The 22,450-nt window shown below is 43.4% G+C and overlaps 1 protein-coding gene across 1 annotated transcript in view; it reads left to right on the top strand.

The window, feature by feature from the left end:
- The window catches only part of IL19 (interleukin 19), a 47,429-nt gene extending 30,555 nt beyond the window's left edge, over nt 1-16,874 (top strand). The window contains exons 3-7 of the mRNA XM_037155305.2: nt 11,269-11,415; nt 11,570-11,635; nt 14,136-14,288; nt 15,262-15,336; nt 16,724-16,874. Of these exons, the coding sequence (XP_037011200.2) occupies nt 11,272-11,415; nt 11,570-11,635; nt 14,136-14,288; nt 15,262-15,336; nt 16,724-16,819 (534 nt within the window). The 5' untranslated portion in view covers nt 11,269-11,271 and the 3' untranslated portion in view covers nt 16,820-16,874. The remainder of the gene's footprint in view (nt 1-11,268; nt 11,416-11,569; nt 11,636-14,135; nt 14,289-15,261; nt 15,337-16,723) is intronic.
- The last annotated feature ends 5,576 nt before the right edge of the window (nt 16,875-22,450 follow it).

Below are 22,450 nucleotides of genomic sequence, written 5' to 3'. Positions count from 1 at the left end.
CCATCACTGAGCATGCTGAAACCTGCTCCTAGGTGAATAGGTAGAGAGAAGAGGCAATTCTTCCTTTTTATGTGAATACCCCTCCCTGTGTGCTAGTAATTTCTGACACATGTAGACATCATGTTTTGTAATGCAGGAGGGCAGGTCAGGAATTGTCATCCCCATTTCCCCAGATGAGGAAACTGAGGCACAGGGAGGTTGACCTGTCCAATGTTATATAGCCAGCCATGGTCAAAACTACACCCAAATCCAAGTCTTTGAAGTTTTTGATTTGGAGCTCATGGACCCCTGAATGTCTGTAGATTAGACGGAAAGTTGTGTGTCTGTGTACTTTTGGGGGAAGGATCATTCTGTATATTTCATCGGTTTCTCAAAGAAATAAACCAGACTTCTTGCATCTGTAGTCTGTGTATGATTAACCTCTTCTATGTTTAAACATTAATTGTATTGCAAGAAAATGTTCAGTGATAGCAAGTCACTCTGGCACTTAAAATATGCTTGAGTGTTACTGTGCTTCGAGGGCATTAGACAAAATGAGCGATTTTACTTTGAAACAGCTGTTTTTTCCTCTCTCTTTCTGTTTGGTATTTATTCAATACCTATAAAAATGTCATGTTCAGAATATTTTCTTCTGGTACCATGTTTTCCCATGTTGTCTAATCTCAGTGTGAGTGAACAGATAGAATGAAATCCAGTTCTTCAATAGCCAGAGTTTTCTGCCTCCAATTTTCCCTGTGAGCTGGTTGTTTTGGATACTGGGAGAGAAGCATGCAAACCCTTTGGGCCTTAACTCTGAGTTTTCTGTGAAAGGCTTCACCTAAGGGGCAATAAAGAATAGTATTTCTATGGTAAAACTTTAGCCCTCCCCACCCTGGCAGCTGGCTTAGAAGACAAGTTATTTGTGTTGAACTCACCAAAACCCCGTACAAGTGGGTGAAACACTGTACAGGTGGGTGTGGGAAAACACCAAAGAACTATGCAACTGCCTGTGCATTTGGGAGGTTCCGCTCCTTTTCATTTGTTCATTCATTCTTTCATTAACTCAATAAACATTTATGGAGTGCCTACTATATATTGTATTTTAGAGGTAATAAACATAACATGCGAGATCCCTGCCATCATGGAGCTTATATCCAAGCAAGAACTTGACCTTAGATTCTCAAACTAAAAGGTTGATTTTAAAAAGGAGCCATCTGGTCACCAGCTAGAATGGAGCACACACAGTCTCAGTCCACCTCAAGTTTCAAGTCTGATGGGAGAGAAATTTTAGAATGGTTCAACAAAGCTACAGTGAAAGTGAAGAGTACAAATAAGTCCACCAGTGCTGAAGGGAGCCCAGAGGAAAGAATGCCATGAGGATGGCTAGAGAGGGATTCCTAGACCAGCTACATCTTGCTTTCAGTTTGAGCCCTAAGCTTAAAGTTCTAGCTCACTGCTAAGAGATGACAACAACTGGCTCCCACTCAGCTTGCCAGATTGAGTGAACCTGTTCCTGGAGCAGAATGAAAATTTAGCTATCTTAGGGGCGAAGGTCCTGTAGAAAAGAAAGTCCAAGGAAAGGACAGGAATCTAAGAGCTGGCATAGTACCACTGAAGAGTGCTCTTGGATGGGGTTTCCTACAGAAAACAATGGAGGCAAGATGTAGTTCTTTTTTTTTAACTTTTTTTATTGATTATGCCATTACATTTGTTCTATTCCCCCCTCCATTCCCCTCCACCCTGCATACCCCTCCCCCACCATTTCCCCCTTTAGTTCATGAACACGTGTCTCAAATTCTTTAGATTCTGTATTTCCCCTACTATTCTTACCCTTCCCCTATGTATTTTCTATCTACTGTCTATGCTACTTATTTTCTGTACCTTCTCCCCCCTTCTCCTCCTCCCACTCCCCTGTTGCTAACCCTCCATGTGATCTTCATTTCTATGGTTCCACTCCTGATCTAGCTGTCCTCTTAGTTTGCTTTTGTTTTAGGTGTGGTTGTTACTAACTGTGAGTTTGCTGTCCTTTCACTGTTCATCTTTTTTATCTTCTTTTTCTTAGGTAAGTCCCTTTAACATTTCATATAATAAGGACTCAAATCAATGGAGTGGACCAGAAGGAAGAAAAAAATGATCAACAGAAAAGAATGAAGAAACAAGAATTCAAAAAAATGAGGAGAAGCTTAGGAACCTCCAGGACATCTTTAAACATTCCAACATTCGAATTATAGGGGTACCAGAAGGGGAAGAGTCACGAGTGGAAACCTTATTTGAACAAATAATAAAAGAGAACTTCCCCATTCTGGCAGAGGAAATAGACTTCCAGGAAATCCAGGAAGCTCAGAGAGTCCCAAAGAAGTTGGACCCAAGAAGAAACACACCAAGGCACATCATAATTACATTAGCCAAGATTAAAATGAAGGAGAGAATCCTAGAAGCAGCAAGAGATAAGGGGACAGTCACCTACAAAGGAGTTCCCATCAGACTGTCAGCTGATTTCTCAAAAGAGACCTTACAGGCAAGAAGGGGCTGGAAAGAGGTATTCCAAGTCATGAAAATCAAAGACCTACAACCAAGATTGCTCTATTCAGCAAAGTTTTCATTTAGAATGGAAGGACAGATAAAGTGCTTCTCAGATAAGACCAAATGCAAGATGTAGTTCTTGTGCCTGGTCTGCTCTCACACCTCAAGTGTTTCAGACCTGTCAGCTGTCACTCTGCTGCCCAATTACTGCAACTGTATTGACAGTCTCCAGCCTGATATCCTCCTCCTCCTCCCAAGTCTCCTGAGGGGAAGATCTCCCCAGGAACTCCCTGGCTCCCAGTGCCTATGGGAGCAGCTCTTTTCAAGTGGCATGGTTCATTTTAACAATAAGGGAAAAACCACATCCGATTTCCACAGAATCACAGTTTCTGCTGACATGCCTGGATTTGTTGGTTTGAAAGGGTGCTCTCAAGATATACGCTATATTATTTGCTGCTGTGCCTTTTCTTTGCTTGATAGAAACAGAAAAAGTTTTGAAGTCCGAAGCGGTGACAAAGGAACATGTGACAAAAAAGAGCACTGGATTGAGAGTTCAGGGACATGGGTTCTGGTCCCTGATCCACCACTATTCAGCTGTATGGCTTTGGGCAAGATGCTTCTTTCTGAGCCTCTGCTGTTTCTGCATCTGTAGGTGAGAAGGCTGGACCAGACACTCCTTCATGTCTGGTAGAGTGAAATGGCTAAGAACGGTGGGATGGAGTCGGGCTGCCAAGACTGCATTTAGCTTTGCCACATACCTTCTGCCCGGATCCACTTGGACAAGCTAACTGACAGCTCTCTCAGCTCTCTCTTCTGCAACAAAAGACACAAAAACTGTTTTTCTTGTGGAGCAGGTGTAAAGATTAAAAGAGATAGCACGTATAGGTGCTTCATACATGTGGACATACATGCTCAATACTTCTTAGCTTCACTATTAATTGAGCTCCTCTGTTTACAAATATTGAGTCTGTGACCATGAGAAACATAAGATAATAGGATGAAAGGCACATGGAACATTTGGACCTGATTTCATTCTTCTGATTCTTCCTGGAGTAAGTTAAGACATAAGTGCAAGAGAGCAGGACTTTCCCTTCACCCACCAGCTCAGACCTCCATGAATGGACTTCAATGACATGTTGCCTCTAGAGGGGTGTTGTTGTGATATATTTACATTGGCAGGATGGGGGAGGAAAGTGAGCACATGTGTTTGAGGTCTTATAAAAGAATTAAATCTTTATCTTCCATTGCATTAAGCCAATGAAATATTTATACAATCAAGAATTCAGAAATAGCAATAAAAGTGTGTTCTTTAGAATAATGGAGCTAAATTGCAGAGGAGGAAACTGAATGTTGAAAGCTGTTACCTACAGGGCATAGGATGGGGTGGGGAGGACTGGAGCAACTGGCTGCAGTTTTTCATCTATATGACCTCTAAAATTATATAAGAGCAAATCTTTGATTAAAGATAAAAGTAAAATTAGAAAATACAAATAAATACAATATATTATCCCAGGGTCTATGGCCGGGAGGGATTTACTGCTTAGCTGAGGAAGTTGAAGCTTTGGGCCCCTCACTTGCATGGTCTCCCTTCAAGTTCCTGGAGGGACCCTAGCAATAGATGTACATGTCATAAGTTTTTGTAAAATTCAAAGATTAAGGTACATTAGCCTTAATCAGTTAAGATCAGTGTCCTTATTTACTCTGACTTTCACTCTGTCACACTTCCTCCCAAGTCAGGTGACATCAGAGAGGCCACAGTATCTAGGGGATCTGGCTAAAGAGTAATTGACTTGAGATGCATTTAGTTTTTAGAGAACTATATTTACATGGCTTTTAATCACATCATTGTGTGATTAAGATATTGCTACCCATCTGGTGCAAGAATAGCATCGAGGAATGCTTCTTCCCCGCACTGTGCTGACTCGTTACTGTAAGTGTGCAGGCGGTGGGAGAGAAGGAAGGTTTGAGATGTACCGAGATAGAAGGAAGCATGCTGAAGTTTCTTCCAGGCATTGGACATGTCAAACTGGAAGCCAGAGATTTGGTTTTCATTAAAGTCTAGTCAAAATGGGAAAAATTAGTTGAAAATGCAATACATATGATTAGAAATGAGTCATACACTTTTTCCTCTTTAGATGGGAATCTCATGAAGCAGAATTTATCAGAATTTCTGTGTTTGTAGGTCACAAAGCTGTAGCATATTTTATGCATTTCAACTATCAATAGCAATAACCCAATTCTGAGCGGCCATATCAGAAAAAATACTGACTTAATTTTACTCTCTTTACAGAAAATAAGAGTTAAAAATCATTGTCACAGAAGAAACCAACACAGAAGTGTCAAATAGTTCATTTATTAAAATTAATAAAATTTATCATTAATAAAAATTATCCATGGAGACTTAATTCATTTCATCCAGAGTCACTCAGTAGGGCCACACTTTGTTCATTTATTAAAGCATTGAGTTATTTTTCTGGATTTTGTGGCACTTGTGGTATTTATCAGCTTTTAAAATTTTGCAATTTGTTATATTTCTCACTCTAAGTAAATATTCACTTTGCCCCTAATTTTGTACTTCTATTTTAAAATCCTTTCCTTAAAAAGCAACCTATGAGCTACAGGCCCCATACAAGTTGGGTCTGGCCTGGCTGGCACTGTAGTCTGTAGAGGGCTCAGGACAGAATTGCCAGATTTTGCAAATAAAAATACAAGGCATCCAGTTCACTTTGAATTTCAGATTGATAAGCATTGAAATGTGTTTATCTGAAATTCAGAGTTAATTGGGTATCTGGTATCCATCCAGCAGGAATATGAAAGAAACAGTGGGTGGGGTAGAACAGAGGTTCCCAATCTTTTTGTCACTGGTGACCAGCTTTGTGGAAGACAATTTTCCCAGGGACCAGGGGTGGGGGGATGGTTTCAGGATGATTCAAGTGCATTATATTCAAGCTCACCTCCTGCTGTTTGTCCGGGTTCCTAACAGGCCACCAATGCTACTTGTCCATGGCCCTGGGGGTTGGAGACTACTAGGTATGGAATAAAAATTATCCATGGAGACTTAATTCATTTCATCCAGAGTCACTCAGTAGGGCCACACTTTGCTCATTTACATGGAGCCTCATCCTCAAAGAAGGCAGTGGGCACTGTGCCCTCTGGAGCAGGGAGGATGGAAATGGGGACAGACAGAGGGAGAGAAGAGATTCTACAGAGGAAGTCACACTGTGTTGAAAGTCTTGCCAAGTCTTGAAAGTTGGGTAGGTGCTTGCAAGGCAGAAAAGCAAGGGCAGCACTTTAATAAGGTGGGTGTGTGTGTGTGTCGGGGGAGCTAGTTAATAGAGATGAGGTTGGAGATGAGGATTATGATGGTCCAGAGTGCCCTGGGAAAATGCTTACCCTTTATCCTGGAGTCTCCCTGGGAGCCATGCTGGGAGTTTTTGGTTGAGGAGCACCAAGACTGGGGTTGCATTTTAGAAAGTCTTGTTGCCTAGGGAAGGATGGGTGGTTGAGAGTGAGAAAGGGTCAGTGATCCAGCAGAGTGATCCAGCAGAAAGGGTCAGTGATCCAGGTGGCTGGTTTACAGCTGCATTTGTCCATTGCTCTAATGGGAACTCTGGGTTCTCTCTGTTATCTTGTCTCTCATTTCTAAATCCCAAACAGATGAAAAGATTTTAGGTTTAAGGTTTCCCAGAACCAAGAAATTTATCATTTTTGCTTTATTTTCAAAGCTATATACAAATTCCAAACATATCATTTCAATCCAGATATATTTACCAAGTAATCTAAACAATTATATTCTTTCTGTTTTTAAGTCTGTATTTACTTTCCAAGAGCATATGCATCCATCATATCAACATCCCTTTCTTTTACACATCCTTTCTCTATCCTACTTTCTAGTGTTGTATAGTTTCCACAATGATGGGTTCTTCCTCTAATGTAACTGAAATTATTCACACAAATCTAACCTGTTTCATCCAGATCACTCAGTAGGGCCACACTTTCCTCCACCCCATGGAGCCTCATTCCCATAGAAAGCAGTGGGCATGGTGCCCTCTGGAGTTGTACAATACCTGGCTCATTTTTGTCTGAGCTCCAGGACTTAGCACTTCTGAGACAGCAGCCTCCACTCTTTCATAAGGAGGAAATTATCCTGACAGGACTATGAACAATTCATGAAGTTGGAGTAGATAGTGGGAGGATGGGAGTGGGATTTAGAAAGTGAGAGAACTGTGTCCAGCATGTGTGTGTTAGGGCTTTCTTCATTCTGGCTTTCTGGTCCTCCTTCATATTCTTTCTGCTTCCCCATCTAACATGAAAAACAGAGCTTTAGTATTGCAGGTGTGGGTCAAGTAATTCTAGAATGCCCAATTGTAAGGCTTGTCATTAGTTTGATTTCCATCCTGGGAAAGATAACATTTCATCTCAATCTATTTTCTTATTTTTTATACTCAGTGTTAGGCAGCAAGGCTTAGGGTGGAGAGAAATCACTTCTTATTGTGCTTTCTTCCTCTCAGTCTAGGGGCTATAAAATTAATAACAAAGCTTATCATTTTCTAATCCCTTACTATGTGCTAGGCACTGCACTGAAGTCTTAATCATTTAGTTTACACACATGCCTACATGGTGAATATTCAGTAGGCATGATTAGCATCATTTTTCAGATGAATGAATAGAGGCACAGAGATGGACTGGCTCGCCTTCAGTCTGACAGTTGCAGGGAGCAGAGGTCATCAGCCCAGGCAGGGCTGATTCCAGAGCTATAGTCCCAGTCACCACGATGCCCTTCATGTGGGAGAGGAGCTATAAACACATCACATATTTTCCCTTCCTCTGCAAGCTTCCTCATATGACACCTTTGCCCTGAAATGAAAGCTGGGTCAGAACATGCAGTCTGAGCACAAGGGGATGAATGTGGGGTGAGAGTCACACGGACAGTTATGCAATCATCTCACATGTGGGTCTGGGCCACCATCTGTGAGCTGTGAGCCGGCCAGCTCAGGCCTAGTTGGGAAAACTGCACTCAGTTCCCCAGCCATTTCCCTCCCTAGGGAAGCAGGGGTAGGGGAGGCAGAAATCTTTTTTCCCTCCTCAGAAGGAGCAGAAAGACACTTATGACTTAACTCTTACCAAAAGTGTCTTCTTCTTTCTAGGTGCCTGGCACACAGCACCAGAATAAGTAAGATTTATGGAGTACTTACTGTGGATCAACTCCATTGGCTCATTCAAATCCTCACACTTGATTTTTACCTGTTTTATGGCACTTTGGAAAGGTAAGTAAGCCTGTCCAGTGTCTCACAGAGAAAGGAGAGCCAGGGTTTAAACCCAGAGCTACACTGTAACTACTACAGTCTCCTGCTTCCCTCATCATGTATTATTTCATTTTGTCCAAGATGCTGGACAAGAAGGCTTTAAGTTCCCTGTCCCTCTTCCTTCTCTGCCATTGCCCTACCCTCTACTCTGTCCCCCATAGTCTGGCAGGGCAGAGTCTGAGCCAACCTGTTGTACCAGCCCATTGTTCAAAGGGCCTGTGGAGTGTCCTGTAATTGTACTCCATTCCAGAGTTGCTTCATTTGGTAAAAACAAGTTCTGTTTATTTTGAGAGTTTGTGTTTGGGGGAGAAACTTCTTATACCCTAATTTTCTATCACCATCACCCCAAATCCTGATCCTTGGAGAATTCATGGTATAGAGTTTGTATAAAAAGTAATTTAGATACAGGGTCTCCTGGCCCAAGAGCAAGGACTCCAGGTTCTGATCCCGACTCTGTGCTTCAGGCCCTCTATCCCCCAGCCTCAATTCCTCTCTCTACATCCATGGAGAATGAAAGACCCTCCAGGGTCAAGATGAAGAGGAATGGGGTGAAGTACAAAGAAATCCTTGCATTTCTGAGGGGGTGGGAAATGTTCCCTATGAAGTTAGACAAGATAGTGCACATAAAGCATTTAGGGAGTGCCTGACACCTAGTAGGTGCTCAGCTGAGGGATGAGCCAGAGTCACTATACCTGCAGAGTCTCATGGGGCTGACTGCTTGCAGGGTGTGGCTGTCAGGAGAGTGCTTTCCTGAGTTTGCCTGCCAGGTACAGTTGGTGGCATGCCACAGCTCTCAGGAAAGTGACCTAACTTGGATTTTTCTGTACGGACACAGAATTGCAAGAAATTCTCATTTGCATGGAGATGGGAAGTATATTTTTCCTAGAATCTGCATGTCTAGACCCAGAGAAAGAAGCATTTCTTCATAATGATTAATCGACAGTATTGCAAAGGTGAAAGGAAAGAAAACAATTGAGGAAATTAGAGCTAAGGAAACAAGGGGAAAAAAATCTCCCAATAGTGGATCCACCCAGTAAACCTTGATAGCATTTCCTCTTATCCACCTGCATAAAAGTGACCAGCCCTTTCTAGGTGGCAAAGAGCACCAAGGAAGAATAGACACAGGAGCAACCTGAACACCCAGGCACAGGTGAGCCTCATGACAGCCTCCATCAGAGGCTTTTATTCATCTTCATCCTGGCCCTCAACCCTTACAGCTGCAGAGAGGTGACCTGTCACCACTGTATATGGCCTATGGTGTCCCAGGAGCTGGGGGTATTTTGTAGAATAGGGAGGGATACTCAATACAGAGGGTGAACTTTCTGGTACCTTATTCTCAATAAGAAAAGGTGGAGAGTGGAAAAGAAGAAAGGAAGGAAGGGAAGGGGAGGAAATCTAACATTTACTCTAACCTTCTTGTTCTAGGAACTGTGCTGGGCATTTTATAATATATCTTCTTTTCAATCCTTTGTAGTATTAAGTATCTTTTAAAATGTAAAGGATACCTCTAGCTCAGTCTACCCAATTAGAAATGCATTTCTTTCCACCTGGTATGAGTGCATCTATGGGCTTCTCCATTTGAGATCCCAAGGAAACAGAACTGTGAGTGGGATGGTGCAGTGGTGAGGACAGATGGCTCAAGGGGCCATCCTGGCTGCTTTCTAATCCTGCCTCTGCTTCTTGGTGGCCATGTACCTTGGGCAAGTTCCTTTACTTCTCTAAGTCTCAGTTTCCTTTTTGGTAAAATGGAGATAGAAACAGAACCTATCTCACAGGGTGGTTGTGAGCATTAAATAATTATGTCGAATGCTTGGCACCATGCCTAGCACATGTGGCATGTCTGATGAACGTTTGCTACTACTGTTACCCGAATCTGCCAAGATGTCTGGAATTGCCAAGCTAAGGAAGACATCTTTCTCCTCTACAAGGTGTCCAGGCCTCCTGGCAGCATGGGACGAACAAGGAACGTCCCATTGCTTCTGACAGTTATCTTGTCAGAAGAAAAATTGTGCTCCCTTCCTAGTCACTTGGCTTCTAGATGCAGCAGTTGTCTTTAGACAGTTGGAGATCACTCTGAGAGAATCTACAGGCTTCCATGCCAGTGGGGTCTATATTCTTGTTTTGTCACAAAGAGAGGGGTTGGAAAAAGAGAAACAAAACTCTGCGGTATAGTGCCTGCTACTTGGTGAGGTCTCAGTGTATACCTGTTCTCTCACTGGGAATGATGCCGAGTTAAGGGGAGATAAGGAGAAATGGTTTTCTAAACAGAACTTTGTTTCTTGGCTTTCTGGGGAAGAGGCTGGGAATCGCAAGGAAGATCTAGGGAGTGGTGGTCCGGAAGCGGGGCTGCTCTTAAACCAACAAATGTGCTTTATAGTGAGAGCCATTATAACTAAAGGTAGGAGGTGGGGGCTTCGTGCAGCCCCCTCAGCTGGCTTCCTATTTGGATGCCTCCCACTCCTCCGCTGTCACAAACATTGCACAGACCCCAGCACACACACAGCTAGAAGGGAGAGTGCTCTGTGGGCACCATGGAAGGTGATGGGTAGAGGGTTGCTCTACTCACACACATTGTAAGACTTGTCTTTAAGGTTAAGCTTTCTTTGTGAAACTTGGGCTACTGCTGGGAAAAGTCAAAGAATGAGGACTCAATAAGTTGTATAATTGTGTTCTGTGCACTTTTTTCAATGTGTATTATTTCACACCATTTAAAGTGGTTGCATGAGAAAAGCAGAGAAAGACAGCATAGGGGTGGGAGCATTAGAAGAGACAGCAAGCATCTTAAGGTCTGGCCCTTCCTAGGGACTGGACTGGCAAGCTGCAAACAAGGTGGCCAACTTGTCCTCTGCTGCGGCAGCCTTCCTCTCTCTCCTCACTGTGACTAATTAGTCATTGGGAGATGGCTTGCTCCTCCCTTTCCCATCTTCTCTAGTAGGCAATATCTTCATAGCTGGCTTCAAATGGATGATTTTAAACAGATACACAGTTGGGGTTTATAATAAAAGGGTGTCACCTATTTCATGGGCAAATATATAAAAACAAATGTGCTTTTGTGGTTTTTCAGATTTGTTGCTTAATTCCTAGGGCATCTTACAATGTTGTTTCTCCTATTTAATTGATTAAAAACAATGCTTTTCATCCCTTTTGACAAAGTGAGCTGTGCTGAGTCATAATAGAGTGATATACACAAGAATGCACTCTCTGGAACTTAGAGAGAGCACTATATTGTGCTTCCTGGGGTGGAGGTGGGAGCTTGGGGGGTAGGGGAGGGCTTATTCAATTGATTCAAGAAAACCAGAGGAGGAGACACATGGCCCTGAACTCCACAGGCTGAGGCATTGAGTCTGTTCTCTTGGCTGCTATCTGGTCTGCCCTGTGAGGTCCAAAGGGGAATTCAGTCAGGGGTCTCTTTCACTGCTCTCCAGTCCTGGTTGGCAGCTGACTTCCACCCTTCCTGCAGGACATGAAGGCCCAGCATGTTTCCCTCTGGCTCATGGGCACAGTGCTCTTCCTGTGCTCAGTGCACGCCCGAGGTTTCAGGAGATGTCTGATTTCCATGGACATGCGCCATATCGAAGAGAGTTTCCAAGACATCAAAAGAGCCATTGTGAGTATGGGCTCTGGGTGAAGGTGCGGGTGGGCAAGGGGGCTTGCCACACCATACATTCTAACTTGAAGAGCAAGTACCTTCTCATTTTTTGTGTCTCAGGAAGACATGGGACACTCATCACTTGTATTTGTTCTTATGTCTTCCTCCACAGCAAGCTAAGGACACCTTCCAAAATGTCACTATCCTGTCCACATCAGAGACCCTGCATAAGATCAAGGTACCAATCTGTTTCTGCTCTTTCCTGTACTGTTATTGTTTACAATGAAGTGGCCCTGGGCTGAGAAAGAAATCCTCACCCTGTCCCCTTCTCCTTCCTAATCTCCAGAGTACTCTAAATGCTTCTGGCTTCTCATTAATTAACTCATGTATTAGGGCACACTCATGTCTCAGGGACTCTGAAAATCATGGGAGCCACCATTCTGTTGTCTGTATCTATGAGGATTTTATTCATTGCTTTTTGTTTTATATCCCCATAGATATAGACAGCAGAATAGTGTTTACCAGAGGGGAGAGGAGGGGGGAGAGGGCAAAGAGGGTAAAGGGGGTTAAATATATGGTGACAGAACAAGACTAGGCTTTGGGTGGTGAGCACACAGCAGAGTATACAGATGTCATATTATAAAGTTGTACATCTGAAATGTATAAATGCCATTAACCATTGTTGCTTCAATAAATTTAACTTTAAAAAAGAAGCCATGGAAGGAATTAAAGAAGTACCACTTACCTAGAAAGTGATTTAGGTGCCACATGTTCAAATGAGATAGGACATCTATGGCTTAGGGTGATTCTGGAAGGTTTCATGGAGAAGCCAAGAAAATGAGCAGTGACTTATAAGCTGAGTAGGCTGTGGGCTAGTGGATAAACAAAAGAGAATGGGTGTATAAGATCAGTGAGTATGTGCCAGGGGAGAGCAAAGCAACCAGACTTGTGGCACAAGGGTCTAAAGGTGAAAGAGGATGAGGTGGAAAATTACACTGGAGTTGTTTTTACCAAGAACCTTACGTGTCTGGCTGAGCTTTGACCTTATACTAAAGGTAAGAGGCAGTCCCTATATGTTTTTGAGCCAAAGGCTGTATGACCACAAAACCTTTAGAAAGGCAGTCCAATAATGTTCTTCACAGTGGACAACTTGAGGCAGGCAAGCCAGTGAGATCAGTCCAATTGTCCCGATGAGAGTGATTAGAGTGTGTTACAAAACAGTTGGCTTTTTGGGTGAGAATTCCACTTATAGAACGCGTCACTGAGAAGTGCCCTTAAAAGTGAGCTCCTTCAGTCCTTGTAAGGATTTTAGAAATGTCTATTTTTCCCCCAGTATTTATGAATATAAGGCATATCTGCATTGTTTTACTTTCTCTTTGGGCTTCTCTGCATGAGATAATTCATCTAGTAAGTATTAGGCCTGATTTATTTGTGGTAAACAGGTGTGTGGCCTTTTACTAAATGCTATTCCAGCCAACTGTATAAGAAACTCCTAGAAGATCACAGCTGGAAGTGACCCTGAAGACTAGTCATTCCAAAACCATAATTTTCAAATGACCAAACTGATACCTTGGGAGGGAGAATGGCTAGTTAGTGATTGGGCCAGGCATAGAGCCCCATGTCTCATGCCTCTGACTCCAGATTCTTCTCCTCTCAAGGTTTAGAAATGGTTGATGGGGCCTAAGGAAAAGGGTCAGTGAAGATGCAGGTCTTTATTAATTTCTCTCTCCTTCCTTTCCTCACTGATAAAACAAAGTTATGCCACATTGCTCCTTTGTTTAAGGGAACTGGCAGAAGTGATGAAAGAGCAGTGTTTTGTGTGTGTGTGTGTGTGTGTGTGTGTGTGTGTGTGTGTGTGTGTGAAATAACATTTGCCATCTAGGAAAAACTATCCCTGGGGCCACGGAAGTTTTGTTGCCTTAATGTTGATGAAGATGAAAGCTCTATCCTGATGTAAACCCCTCCCTTCTCTCTCTGTATATATAGGCTGAGCTATATATAAATCTCCTGCAGAGATCACTGATCTCAGGGTGGGTGAAAACTGCAAGAAGGAAACTTAGCCCTACCAGCTGCTCTGAGCTGTGCCCTGGGAATTCAGGAGCCCTCTGCCAGCAACAGACCTGTCCAGGTGTTGACATTTCGGCAGTAGTCAGTTTCCATTCTCTCAAATCTCAACTTCATCCAAATTATCTCTGTAGTCTAAAAAGGACCGACTAGAAGAGAGCCGAACAGGGTGGGCAGAGTAAAGTAGTGTCATTGTAATAGAAGGAATATGCCTGGCAAGCAACAGTCATTGAATAAATCCATGTTCTCAGATGGGAGATGTTACAGAGAGGCAGACTTCAACACAATGTAAGGAAGTACTTTTCAAGAAAGCTGCTCAAACATCAGTCCTTTCAGAGGGGAAATGCCTGATTCCTGCAAGGGTTTAAACAGAAGCTAGTGATGACATGTTGGGGTTACTATAAAGAGAATTCTGGTGTCTAACTGGGCTTTATCTCTTGTTAATGTATCTCCTGACCCTTTAAAAAGAGCAGTGAACCCACAATCTCTCTTCAGTGCCTTTTTCTTAAGCAGCTTTAGGGTACCAAGGGACAGGCACTCTGAAATCAATATGAATAAAGAAAATAACTTTTAATTATGTCATTCCTTGCTGCTCCTATTCAGATTGGCTGCTTTGGTCTCTAAGTTAATGAAGAGAAGAGGGCCCTGGGGCTTTCTCTAATTTGTGTCTGTAGCCCTTAGATGTGTGCTGCGTGACCAAGATCCTCCTGGCATTTTATGTGGACAAGGTGTTCAAGGACCATCAGGAGCTGGACCCCCAGATCTTGAGAAAAATCAGCAGCATTGCGAACTCTTTCCTCTACATGCAGAAAGTTCTGCAGCAGTGTGTGAGTCACCACATCAGAACTCCATGCATCTGTTCCTTGTCTGCCCTGGGGAGATCCTAGGATGTGCTGGCCCAGTTGCCTTCTGATATGGTTCCTGGAGTCTAAGGAAATTCCCTCCCCTATCTTCCAAAGGGAGAACCGTCAGCAGCCTCCTCCTGTGGTCACTCCTTGCCCAGTGCTTCCTCTCTGCTGACACCTTACCAGGTTCAGGTTTCCTCAAGGATAATCCTCCTGGGAAGACAAATTAGGTTGAAGTATCCCTTTGGTGATCCCAGGACTGCCCTGTGAGAGGGGCATGCCAAGGATTCCAGGCTTATCAAAGCATACCCCTAGTTTCTTACTTTTTTGGCCCTTTAATTGGTGTTTTCATACCAATTAACCTCCAGATAGTTCCCTGGTATAGCCTATCCCGAAGGATCACCTGCAAATTCATTGTTATTTATTAAAATCAAACATCAGAAATAAAACTGAACTCAAACAAACCACCAAAAACTTAGGCCAGGAAAAAAATCCTGGGCTCTAGATCCACCCCTGCCAATGATTTCTTCGTGACTTGTGGCAAGTTGCTTCACCTCTCTGTGTCAGAGCCTGAAATTGTTAGAAGAATCTGTGACCTCTGTCCTACTTACATTAAGATTCATTGGACCAGTTATTTAATTAACCAACCTAACAAATATCTGAGTGCTTGCCTTGTGGTGCTGCATTTAGAGTGGGGGCAAGACAGATTTGGCACCTGCGTTCCTCGCTCTTCCAGTCTGGTGGACTATCAACGCAGAAAAGCCAAAGCTCTAGTCAAACACAGGGTGACTCTACAAACAGACTTCACTCCCCTCCTGCTGTTCCAAACTGCGTTCACTTACCTGACTCCCACCTTGGGAGGAAGGGGTAAAGTCGATCCATGAGGGGTGGGGGTGGAAAGGGTGGGCCAGAACAGAAAGGTCCTCTGATGGGTGCTGCTTCCACTTTCTCACAGCAGGAACAGAGGCTGTGTCCCTGCCGGCAGGAAGCCACCAACACAACCAGAATCATCCACGACAACTACCATCAGGTAAGGGCAGGGAAGAAGATGTGGATGACAAGTAGGAGGCTGACTGAGAGTGCACCAACCCATCTGCCTCCCCTCCACTCAAACTCCCTCATTTACTCAACAAGTTTTTATCATAGCCTTTCCAGTTGTGTGTGTCTGCAGAGTGTGTTGTTGGTCTTGCCTCATTTGCTAATTTCCTGGGATCCCCTCACCATTTTCCACCATTTCCTTATGCTCTTACATATCAAACCTAACCTCTATTAAGTTTTGAGGGAAAGCATATACTGTTAAGTTTTGAGGGAAAGCATCTCTGTGATACAGAGAAAGCAAGATCCCCAGTGAATTGGAAGGTGTAATGCATGAAGCATATTCCCTGCCAGGTGTCACTGTGACCAGCAGCTGCCATGCGTATTCTGTATGGTACAGAAGAGCATGCTTCTCATGGAGCTATAGATGTGTGCCTCACTTGCAAGTGGAGGTAGAGTGATGCCTCTTATGTGCAGCATTTGCCTATTTTGTTAAAATGCTGATTCTGGCTCCATAGGTCTGGAATGAGGCCTGGTATTTTGCATTCCATCCACAGTCTCAAATGATATCAATTATTTGAATAGTGGAGAGGCAGGGAGAGCTGTTCAGAGCTTGGCTTCTTTACAGAGTTACACAGGATAATGCTATAACAATGGCTGAGTGTTGTATTGTTCTTATTATGAGCTGGGTATTGTTGTAAGCACACAGCAGGTATAAACACATTTATTCCTTACAACGTTGCTGTGAGTCATTATCCACACTTGACAAATTAGGAAACTAAGGCACAAACAGGTTAAGTAACTTAACTATGTTCACATTGCAGCTAAGTGGTGAAGGTAGGACTTAATCCCATGCTATCTGGCTCCACAGGATATACTTTCATTTTGCTGAAGAAGAGGTAAAGTAAGTCAGGAGACTTGGGTCCTAGTTCCTTCTCTGCTACCAAACAGCTATGTAGCAGTGGGTAGGACACCAATCTTTAGGGACTTTGGTGTTTTACTATGTCAAATTGGGGACAACAAGCTCTCCCTATTCCCTGCACAGAACCCTGGGATTGAGACCTTATAGAGATAATGTGAAAAGGAAAATAAGCAAAAGAACTGTCCTGAAAGGCAAGTTTTTCTGTGAAAAAGAGGAAAAAGGAAAACTGAGGACAAAGAATGAAGAATTTAAAATTTTGTTTCTAAGTTGTTGACATGATTTAACTGCTTGTTTGTGAAAAACAATTTGGGTTGCCTGTTGGGAAAGTAATTTTGTGTGCTCTGCAAATATAATTGATGAATAAAAGGAAAACCTTGTGGAGACCAGAACGTGGAGAAAGTGCTTGGAAAATGATTACATGGCCTGAAAAGGCAGGTTCTCATGATTTCTCTGGTTTCAGCTGGAGGTCAGATCTGCTGCCGTCAAATCTCTGGGAGAACTAGATGTCTTTCTGGCCTGGGTTGACAAGAATTATCAAGGAATTCCTGCTGCCTGATGAAGAAGAATATGATGCCCTGTGAGGCTTCCAGGAGGAGACAGCCAGCTTTGAAGGGGGGGAGATAGGGAAGGCCCTGTTTTATGCAAATCAGCATCATTTTGAAGAGAACTCTCTGCCCATTTGGAATTTTCTCCTCTGGGCCTGAGGGATTGAAGGTCAAAATCTAGGTTTGGACAGACCTCACCCTGTAGCCAAAAGTCCCACTGGCTGGGCCGAGGCTGTGTGATCCCACCTGAAAATAGCCCAGTAATCTACTGTTATATTTATAATGAAATATGTTCTTCCGAAGGTCTTCTGGGCCACCCTGGAAGAAAAGGGTTGGCTTCCCCCTAACTTATTGTGAAGTTGTTTATCCCATGTCTGCGATGTGAGCTGAGCGATATCCCGTAGTGCATATTGTACTGCCTAATTTCTCTGAATAAACTCTCTCTTTTACCAATTAGTGAAAATGTCTTCTGATTGGGGCGGGGGGGGTCACTTGAGGCATCATAAATGGTGACTATTAAAAATAAATGGGACCTTAAAGAACATAAATAGATGGGGAAACTGAGGCTTCCAGAGGGATAAGAATTTACTCAGCGTCCCCAAGTGAGTTGGTGCAGAGAAGGGTTTAGAACTGGGTCTGAAAAGTCTGTCTGGCAGCCTGTCCTCCACATAATTATCAAGAAGATGCAGAGAGGGCTTCTGACCACTGACTGCTTGACTTCACTCTGCTTCTGATCTCTTTTTTCTCTGTGTCTTCGCTTTGCTCTCTGTCTGAATTTCTGTCTTTGTCTCTCTCTGTCCTTTCTTTCTTACTGTTCCCAATCTACATACATCTTCTCTGACCCTAAGTGTTTCATGGGTATATATGTTGGGCTAGAGAAGAATGTTTCTGACAGAGGGATGGTTGTCATGGTGACAAAGCTGAATGAGTACAGCCCCAGGCATGGGGTATCCTGGGTAGAGTGGTTCAGGCTCAAGCTACAATGGAGAGAGGCCAAAGTGGCCACCAACTTCTAGATAGACACTGCTTAGATGGTTAATGACAATAACAACTGATGCTTAGTGAGCATCTGCCATGTGACAGGTCCTGAAATAAGCACTTCATACTCACTACCCTTGGTTGGTATCTACTGTGGCTGACTGGCTAAAGCATCCTTTCTTATTTCTGCCTGAAAGAGAGATTTCTCAGAGCATGCCTCAGTGGACAGAGCAGGACCTCTGAAGTCAGACAGACTTGGTCCCAAGCTTATGTGACTTTGAGCAAATTAGTTACGTCCCTAAGTTTCAGTGTCCTCCACTGTAAAATGGAGATACAACACTAGTCTCAAAGTGTTGCTGTGAGCATCAAATGAGGTGAAGCCCTCCCTCAATCCCTATTCCCCCCCTTGTAACCCCAGTAGGGGGAGGCTGCATGGTATAGTATGAAGAGCACCAACCTAGGATCCAGGTCTGGTTCCAAGGCTTTTCCTGCCATGATTGCTGGGAGCAGGTCACTATATTTCTTCAGTACTTAGTAATCTGTATTGTAGACACTGACCCCTATACTATCTACTGTGTATGATAATTTAAGAGCCAGAGTCATTCCGATGGCCTAGGGAGCCCTCCTATCTGCACACACTGCCTGCTCCACTCAAACCCCGCACCCTCCTGCTTGCCTAGCTCACTCTTACCCGGCAGCATGGGCCCCTTTGTGCTCCTCACACACACCAGCTATTCTTACCTCGGGGCCATTGCACTCTGTGGGCACACACGTGTGTAAACAGAGGTAGGGTTGAAAAAAGGCCCGATCCTACATTTTAATGGGATTAATAGGCTGTTATGAGGAAGCAAGTCCTCTGCAGAAGACTCAACCTTTTCAAGGTGATTTTGGATAGACCTCCATCCTGAGCCCGCTGGATGATGGCAGGACCAGCTTCATCATGGCATTTCTGTGTCTCACTACTGCCTTCTGCCATGCTTCTTCTAGACAGCTGTATACTCTTCAGGCCTTACTAAAACAAGGTATCCTATTGAAGCATAAAACCCACCCCCAGCTTCAGCACATCTTATACCATTTCCTGCTTTCCCAGTGCATTATTTCATGATCTGTTCCTTTACTCAGATGTAAGCTCCATGAGGGTGGGGATAGTTTGATATCCTCACTGTTTGGCACTTACAGCATTTCTTGAATAAATGATCTGATAAAATAAAACAATACTAGCAAGCTTTATATAGTGCTTTCTTTGGGCCAGGTAATAATCTAAGAAATATGTATATTATGGTATGAATATATATATTCATATATATATATATATATTCATATATTATATATATATAATTTAAATCTTATGACAATTCTGCAGAAATTCTGAAGATGAAATAAAATCAAAAAGGCCATGTCAGTGAATGCTTAGCAATACAGATAATAAAACACTGAGGAGTAAACCAGGGCACAGACAGTTTAAGTAACTTACCTAAAGTCACACAGCTCATCAGCAGCAGAGCCATGGGCTTTGAAACCAGGCAATCTGGTGCCACAGTGAAGTATAATGTCAACAACAATGTACACATGTTGAGCACTCAGAATGTGCCAGGCACTGAGGTGAAAACTATGCCTTCTTCTTTATTCCTCATGATAATCCTCTAAGGTTAAGGTTATTGACCACCCAATTAAACAGATGAAGTCTGAAGCGTACTAAGCTTCAACAACACACCTAGGGTCATACAGTTCTAGTTATGGGCTGGGATTTGTTAAGTGAATTAAACAAGGAAGTCATTAGATGGAGGTGAGACTCATACCCTGGCAGCCTATGTGAGCAAACACATCTGAGCTTCAAATCTAAACTTGGAAATGCCTCAAGTTGTGAAATTGAAGCACTAAGGACAGCCATTCCTGAACCACCAGGAAGGCTTTAAGCTATAGCCAATCAAATATGTAGTTTCCTTTCTGTGCTTCTGCACCTTCTCTATATGTGTCTTTTCCCTGACTCCTGTCGGCACAGCACTTCTAACCCCTTCTGGTTTGGCACTGCCCGATTCACATAGATTTTTGCTCAAATAAACATAAAGTTTTTGATATACCTCAGTTTATCTTTTAACATCTCTAAACTTAGAGTGTCCTACTCCAAAGCCTGGGCCCTCAATCACCATGAAATGTGACCTGCATATCTTGCGTGCATGATGGGCAGCTGGGAGAGAGGAGCCTTACTGGCATATTGAGCTGTGCTCACATGAAAGAAATATTGTTATATCAGTGGTTGTAGAGGAGGAGGAAGAGAGGGGGGCAGGAGGGGGAGGAGGATATACTGAAGGCATCTCTCGGTCTCTCACTTTCTCTCTCTCAGTTTCTTATATCTCTTGCCTGCTTACTTCACTCTGACCACTTCATTTGTCTATCTGTACTCTCTCTCCTTCCAGACATGAAGGATGTATCATGACTCTTGTAGTTCTGAGTTATGTTTTTGTTTTTGGTGTTGTTGTTCTTTCTTGTTTTTGTTTTCACAGAGCTGGTGTTTACTAAATACCTGCTAAGGAACCAAGTGTAAAATTCTCTCCCAAATCATATCTTCTCTGTCCTCCATCAGCCCCTAGCAGCACCTTGAGAGATCTATGGTTCACCTTCAATTGCTAAGGTGCAGAGAGGAGGGAACCCATAGCTTGTATAAGACTGTGCCAAGCACTTTCAAGCCTCAGAGGAGCTGAGGAGGTTAGAGGTCTGATTCTCATGTGACTAGAGAAGGTGCCTGAGGCTCAGGGAGGTAGCAGACTTGGTGACCTGGCTAAGGGATGGCAGATCCAGAAAGTGAGTCCAGATCTGGCCTTCCTGCCTCTAGTGTTCTCTCTTCTTGTCCTTGGGGGAGTTCACTTTGTTGTGGCCAAAGCTATATAACACAGGGCCCAGGTGACTACACTGAATGTCACCAATGCAAACCATTAAACCCACATGCATAAAAAGGGGCCTGGACTTACTGGCAGCAAGTCTGTGAAGCTGAATGTGAATTTATGGACCAACACAGAGCAAAGAAGCAGAGGCTGACTTCTGAGTGTGTTACATGATGTTCCTGCCCAGCTGAGCATCTGGGCTCCTCCTGGAGGACAATATATCTTCCTTCCATCCTCTAGAGAAAATTGTTGACAGCCACACATGCTTAGCACAGTATTTTTTAGCACTTGCCCAGAAATTTGGGCAAATGGATAAAAGGATAGGTTTTTATGTGAAATCCTTGCCCTGTTACTTACTGTATGACCTTGGGCAATTTATTTAATCTGAGGCTCATTTTTCTCACCTGTACAAATGCAGAAGATAGCTGCTTCATGGAACTGTTATGAGGATTTGAGGCCCACTTATAGCAGATATAGAGTAGGTGATCATTAAAAATAGTGGTTGTTGCTATTTAATGATTCTCAATTTTTCTAATCTTATTTCCATAAAGCACTGTTTTGGGAAAGCCTTCCTCTTACAGACTCAAGTGTCCCACTCTACTTATATATATTTTAAACTAGCAAGTGAGACAAAGCATAAGACACTGGCCTAGGCCAGCAGGGCTTTCCTCGAGATCTGCATCTCCCGGAGGCCCTCAGCCAGCTCCCTGATATGGGTGCTTACCATTCCGTGTGGTCAGCCAGGCTCCAGGCAGTCTTTCTGATTCTCCCTGCTTCTTAAACACCCCCCCCCCCCAACAGGCTTGCCTGCTCTCTGTCCCTCCTGTCACAGACTCATTCCATTGTAGGACTGTCCCTTGACTCTGTCTGAACTTTGCTTTGCTTATGCCTAGCACAATGCCTGGCAAACACCAATCACTTGATATTCCCTATGCAGCTGTGAATGAATGTCTGATTATGAGTGGCAGAAGCAAACTGATGGTTGATGGAGGTTTAAGGGTCAATGTATCACATTTGGCCAAGGAGTTTGGGAGAGAATGAATTCTTAAAAATTGTTATGAGCGCTAGAATGTTATATGATAGTCTACCGTCAGTTCTATTACTGAAAGACACTCAGTTAGTCCAGCTGACCACAAACAAACAACAAAAGATCCTGTGGGTGGTTGTACTATCTCTTCCCCAGTCTAAATTTAACCTCCCAAGAGCCTTCACCCCATCCCCAGGGAAGGAAGCAGTTCCTCCTTCTCCTTCTTCTCCACCCCCACTCCTGGTTATGTTCCCTGAGACCCAGAGTAGTTTTCTAGGCCTTGACACGTGAGAGATATCTTAGAGTTCATTTCCTCTCTCTAGACTGAGCTCTTTAGGAACAGTTACTTTGTGAATGGCTGCATTCAGTGAATAAATGTGCCTTGAATAAATGAATCAATGAATGAATGAATGAAGCAAAGGCAACCCCAGTTGTCTAGGCAGAGTCCTGCTGGAGGAAACCTATAGTTGTATTTTTTGGATTAGGAATCTCTCGGGCTTCCTTTTATCCTTCACTGGGACTCTCTACCCCTTGTTCGGTATCCCTGTTTCTGGTACATATCAAGGAGAGTTTTCCCTTCTGTTTGGCCTTCCTGGATTTGGTTTTAATTTCCCCTGGACTGTTGTCTTATGCTCTTTAACTCCACATCCTGAAACCCAAAGGTCAGTGCCTCCTACCCTTCTACTAGGCTACCAGCCTTTTGGTTATCTTGCTAACCTGGGTGCCAGCTCACCTGGGAGTGACAAGCTCCAGCA

The sequence above is a fragment of the Artibeus jamaicensis genome, unplaced genomic scaffold (assembly GCF_021234435.1).
Source record: "Artibeus jamaicensis isolate MK-2021 breed Jamaican fruit bat unplaced genomic scaffold, CSHL_Jam_final contig_475, whole genome shotgun sequence".
Classification (NCBI taxonomy): Eukaryota; Metazoa; Chordata; class Mammalia; order Chiroptera; family Phyllostomidae; genus Artibeus; species Artibeus jamaicensis.
Note: the sequence above shows the minus strand (reverse complement) of the source record. Positions and strands in the feature narration are given on the sequence as shown.